General features: G+C 41.8%; 1 protein-coding gene across 1 annotated transcript; it reads left to right on the top strand.

Annotated features, from left to right (window-relative positions):
* Positions 1-1,831: 1,831 nt before the first annotated feature.
* Positions 1,832-4,005, top strand: LOC120568072 (E3 ubiquitin/ISG15 ligase TRIM25-like). The gene has a single exon (XM_039815265.1). The coding sequence runs from the start codon at positions 2,074-2,076 to the stop codon at positions 3,733-3,735; it is 1,662 nt and encodes a 553-aa protein (XP_039671199.1). The 5' UTR covers positions 1,832-2,073; the 3' UTR covers positions 3,736-4,005.
* Positions 4,006-6,010: the final 2,005 nt, after the last annotated feature.

Here is a 6,010-nt window from a genome sequence, read left to right as displayed (position 1 = left end):
AGACACTGAACCCTGAATTGCTGCCAATGCTGCGACATCGGCGTGTGAATGTGTGTGAATGTGTGTGAATGTTTATCTGATGAGCAGGTGGCACCTTGTACGGCAGCCTAGTTAGCCCCAGTTAAGACTTGAAAAGTGCTATATCACTGAAGACCATTTACATTTAGGAATGTCCCATTGTCTTTTGAAACAACAGTAAAACTCCTTCAGGTCATTAGCCATGCACTAGTCGTTAGTGGAGTGGGAGGCTTTATTTCTGCAGTTGTTGATCTCTCTCAGACCCTTTCAGACAGAAGCAGAGTCGTTTGCTGAGAACTGCTGCTGGAGTTCCTCAGAGTACAGTCGTTAAACTTCTCTAACAGCCTTGATAAACCTGCACTTTGATTCTGTAAACCTGTCCTTGTCCCCTTAGCTTGCTTAGCTGTGAGTTAGAGTTTACCAGATATTTTTATCCAAATTTTGCACCGAACTGAAGAGAATGTGACACAAAAACACTTGTATCCTATTATTTAGTTTTATTTATTTAATTTGTATTACATTTTATTTTGTTGTTGTTTAAAACAATTCCACTTTAAAGATATGGAATCATCAGAATCCACCTTAAAATGAAGCACTGGGTACTAATTGTCGGGGGAAGTAATTCACCTTGTAGTGTGTAATAATTTACCAACCAGGATTGGTTCAACTGGAGGGAATCAAGGGTTTTATTTAAAAGATTTTCAAGGAATCCCAAATGTACTTGCAGCTGTTTCACAGTTGGTTGGTTTGTGTGTGTGTGTGTGTGTGTGTGTGTGTGTGTGTGTGTGTGTGTGTGTGTGTGTGTGTGTGTGTGTGTGTGTGTGTGTGTATGTGTGTGTGTGTGTGTGTGTGTGTGTGTTTGTGTGTATGTTTGTGTGTGTGTGTGTGTGTGTGTGTATGTTTGTGTGTATGTTTGTGTGTGTGTGTGTGTGTGTGTGTGTGTGTGTGTGTGTGTGTGTGTGTGTGTGTGTGTGTGTGTGTGTGTGTGTGTGTGTGTGTGTGTGTGTGTGTGTGTGTGTGTGTGTGTGTGTGTGTGTGTGTGTGTGTGTGCTATTTTTCTCAAACCAAAAAGCTCAAAACCAGTAATTTCTCCACATTCGTGAAATTTCAGTGGAAGTCTTTCGCCTCCCAGTGGCAGCTCTAGTTTTCACACCTTGTAATGCTAGTTCTGACATTAAAAGCTTGTGTTATGTGTGCAAGTTGAAAGCTCAGACCCAGATGGTGAACAACAGCTACAGAGACCAAGGCCATGGAAATGGTTCTGGACTGTCAATAGTTAGTCATTAGTTATTTGCAACAAAACCAAAACATATGATACATTTTTGCACAAAAAGGGGATTGTGTTTTAGATAGAGAAAATGCAACATCAAACACAAAGATCAATATTCTTCTCTTCTTTTCTGCTAAACTCTGATATTATTCTTGGTGGAGTTTTTAAAGTCTTGACTTTCTACAATATCTGCACACGGAAACTACAGTGTGATTAATGTTGGAAAACCTTTTAGTTATATGGTTTTTAACTTTAAAAATCAATGTTTTACATGCTCCTTCTCTTTTCTTCTTTCTCCTAAAGCAATTTGTCACTAAATATTTAAAAGAAAGCTTGTTGAAACAAACAGATACAGTGTTTGAATTCATGTGAAGATGTCCTCTTCTGATAATGCGATTATTAATCTTTGGAGTGTTAGCTTCCATTGTTGTAACATGAAAGTAATTGAAAGAACTCCACGTGTAGATATATAATTGTATTTTTCTAATAATCTTCACTGCATAATGATTAACACAGTGAAAAGTACACTTTCTAATAAAAAATGTTTAACCCATCCCTCTTCTTGCTACACAAACTCTGTGGACATGTTGCCTTGTTCCCTCCCCCTCACTGAGCTGCATGTGTGACGATGGGTGTAACCACAGCAGATAGGGCAGGAGCTGATTGGTCCTATTCAGTGAGGATTAGCAAATCAACAGGAACAAAAGGACATAGTTCTGATTTAAGTCAGAGCACAGAGTAGCTTCTGTTGAGAGAACACCACACAGTCACTGCCACGAGGTGAAATGGCGCAGCAAGGAGTTAAGCTGGAACGAGAAAGCTTCTCTTGTTCAATCTGTCTGGATCTACTGAAGGATCCGGTGACTATTCCCTGTGGACACAGCTACTGCATGAACTGTATTAAACGCAACTGGGATGGGAGGAGAATCCACAGATGCCCTGAGTGCAGCCAGACTTTCACACCGAGGCCTGTCCTGATGAAAAACACCATGTTATCAGATTTAGTGGAGCAACTGAAGAAGACTGGACTCCAAGCTGCTCCTGTTGATCACTGCTATGCTGGAGCTGAAGATGTGGCCTGTGATGTCTGCACTGGGAGAAAACTGAAAGCATACAAGTTCTGTCTCATCTGCCTGGCCTCTTTCTGTGAGTTACACCTGCAGCCTCATTATGACTCCCCTGGGTTTAAAAAACACAAGCTGGTGGAGAAGAATCTCCAGGAGAACATCTGCTCTCATCATGATGAGGTGATGAAGATATTCTGTCGTACTGATCAGCAGTGTATCTGTTATCTCTGCTCTGTGGATGAACATAAAGGCCACGACACAGTCTCAGCTGCAGCAGAAAGGACTGAGAGGCAGAAAGAGCTTGAGGGGAGTCAACAAAACATCCAGCAGAGAATCCAGGACAGAGAGAAAGATGTGAAGCTGTTTCAACAGGAGGTGGAGGCTATCAATCGCTCTGCTGATAAAGCAGTGGAGGACAGCGGGAAGATCTTCACTGAGTTGATCCGTCTCATGGAGAAAAGAAGCTCTGATGTGGAGCAGCAGGTCAGATTCCAACAGGAAACTGAAGAGAGGCGAGTCAAAGAGCTTCAGGAGAAGCTGGAGCAGGAGATCACTGAGCTGAAGAGGAAAGACGCTGAGATGAAGAAGCTCTCAGACACAGAGGATCACACCCAGTTTCTACACAACTACTCCTCACTGTCACCACTCAGTGAATCTACATCCAGCATCGATATCCGTCCTCTGCGCTACTTTGAGGACATGACAGCGGCCGTGTCAGAAATCAGAGATAAACTACAGGAGCTTTTGAGAAAGAAAAGAACAAACCTCTCACTGACAGGAAATACAGTGTTTGGTTTACTGTCAAATTCACAACCAGAACCCAAGACCAGAGCTGACTTCTTAAAATATTCACGTGAAATCACACTGGATCCAAACACAGCAAACAAAGGTTTGTTATTAACCGCAGGGAACAGAAAAGCAATAGTTTTGGAAGATGTACAGCCTCGTTCTTATCACGAAGACAGGTTCAGTGACTGGATTCAGGTCCTGAGTACGGAGAGTCTGACTGGACGTTGCTACTGGGAGGTGGAGAAGAAACGGTATGAAGTTGATGTAGCAGTCGCATACGAGAATAACAGACGAGCAGGGCGCTCGGGTGACGTTGCATTTGGACACAATGACAAATCTTGGGCATTAGAATGCAACAAAAAAGGGTATACATTTATTTACAACAATGTACACACCACCATCTCAGGTCCTGTGTCCTCTAAAATAGGAGTGTACCTGGATCACAGCGCAGGTACTCTGTCCTTCTTCAGCGTCTCTAAAACCATGACTCTCCTCCACAGAGTCCAGGCTATATTCACTCAGCCTCTCTACGCTGGACTTAGGTTTTATCCCACTACTGGAGACTCTGCGGAGATGTGTAAACTCAAGTAGACAGAATTCACTGAAAGGCGCTGACGTCACTTCGGTGTGTTCTGAGGCACTTTTTTGACCAACTCGGGGAGACTGATCAGTCCGACTGCCTTTTCTGCCAACGGTCGGCTATCGGGTTGAATTCTGTTTTTTAACTCCTAATTCAATTTGTCTCCATATTTGTTGCTCAGAGCTGATTGTTGTGGCAATTCTCACTGCACAGAGATCAGCTATCAATCGAACATGACATTTTCTAAATTGTTGTATTTTGTTTGCGTTACCGATGGGCAGAGATGGCAAAAGTACTCACTTCCCGTACTTAAGTAGAAGTACAGATACTTGTGTTAAAAAATACTCTGGTAAAAGTAGAAGTACTGATTTAACTTCTTTACTTAAGTAAAAGTAACAAAGTACAGGCTTTGAAATGTACTTAAAGTATAAAAGTAAAAGTAGCCTTGCGAATGACAACCACTTTTTATGCAAAGCTACCTGGACCACACACGTTACTAGAGTGCAAGCTGAGAAACTTCAGTGGACATAAAAACCAGGCTCTTTATATGCCATTGTCTACATTTTAAATGGATGTCTGCCAAACATCACATATATGATTATGGTGACAGAGACTGGGACTCCAGCTTAATAAGATTCTGACTGATTAGCAAGATATGAATTCAATTGTGATTCTGTGAGAATTCACAGATCCAGTTTCTCTTTTTTAATCGTCCCCTTAACATTTAAAGGAATCTACATGTGTGTGTGTGTGTGTGCTCAAATATAGAAAGAAAAAAAAAATACAATATGAATTACTAAACATAGATTAATTAAGAAGTTCCCCATACTTTTAGAGTTACACAGCACATTGGCCAGGAGTCATACTTGATGCCTCCTAGCCTATCTCAAACATCTCTCTCAGATAAGGCCAGGGATGATTGGGAATGTCTTGCTGCTTGTCTGCCTAATCTCTGGGATCTCTGTTTTCTTCATTTTCAATCATGTCGCCGTCCATACTGCTAGTGCTAACGTTACCGCCATCAAGCTGCAATTATTTACCGCAAATGAATGCAGCCAAATCTGTCGAGTCGTCTTGTAGTGGTGCGTTACATGCAACGCAGCCTACAGTATATCCCCAATATCCCAATATATTCCCATTGATCACGTGAAAAATAATAACGGTAACTCCAGTGAAATTATTTGAAACTTGCTAGTGAGGACTAGATTAGGACCGTATTTATGGTGCGTTCTTTTTGTCCACCGAAGTCGTTTTACGAGTTGTTTTCCGGAGTTACGACCCGGAAGTTGCAAAAAGAACGCCCCCGAGGTCGTATTTACAACTCGTCAAGTCGTCTGAACTCAGAGGACCCGAGCTCACTTTCAAAGATGGCTACGGCCGTACATCACACGTAGTAAACATTGTGGTTTTCTACAGTTTTAAGCACTTTTGTCTTTGTTGTAACCAAATGAAGAAGTCGTACACATAGCACTGTATACTGCTACCTATAGGCATGTCGCTACAGTCTTATTAGGAGTTAAATACCGCCTGATTAGTTATTTTGTAGCTTGTGCAGCTGAGACGCTCGGTTGCTATATGACAACAACGGCTTTAAGCCGAGCCTTGAGCAGAAAGCAGAGCAGTAGCCTAACGTTAACGTTAATCAAAACGTAATTTTCATGCATCAAACTGTGAAATATAGTTGTGTAATATGTCAATAACTGGGTGAATAGAATCCTAAATGTTACTAAAAATGTTACAAAAATCCATCTTTTCTCCAACTCGTAGTATTGTGTGACAAAAAGAACGCAACAACCCACAGTAACTCGTCCCACATGGATGTGACGTCATACTCGAGCTACTAGTTGCGATTACAAGACAAAAAGAACGCACCATTAAAGCTGATGCTGGTTTCAAACTTCGCCCCAGGTGTGTCTGTAAAACACGGACAGAGACAACTTCTCTCTTTTGATGCTTTACAAGCAACGTGAAACCTAGCTAACAGGTGAAGAACACAAACAACTAAATCACTAGCTAACCTACTTTAACTGTGCAGGAACTATAGACCAATACAACAACAGGCTTAAATGAACTGACAACATAAGTTATACGACTTACAGTTCTCAAGGACGCACACACACCATCTAACTGATTATCCTCCGGACAGCAGTCTCTCTTTCTTTTTTTCTAACTTTTTTCTGTGTGGCGCACGCACCCGCTCGCGGTGTGAGGCGCGTGTCCGCGCTATTCTCCGACATTACGACCTCTTGTACAAAACTAAAGTAACGAGCCAATTTTTAAAATGTA

Source organism: Perca fluviatilis, chromosome 11, assembly GCF_010015445.1.
Source record: "Perca fluviatilis chromosome 11, GENO_Pfluv_1.0, whole genome shotgun sequence".
In the NCBI taxonomy this organism is placed as follows: domain Eukaryota; kingdom Metazoa; phylum Chordata; class Actinopteri; order Perciformes; family Percidae; genus Perca; species Perca fluviatilis.
Note: the sequence above shows the minus strand (reverse complement) of the source record. Positions and strands in the feature narration are given on the sequence as shown.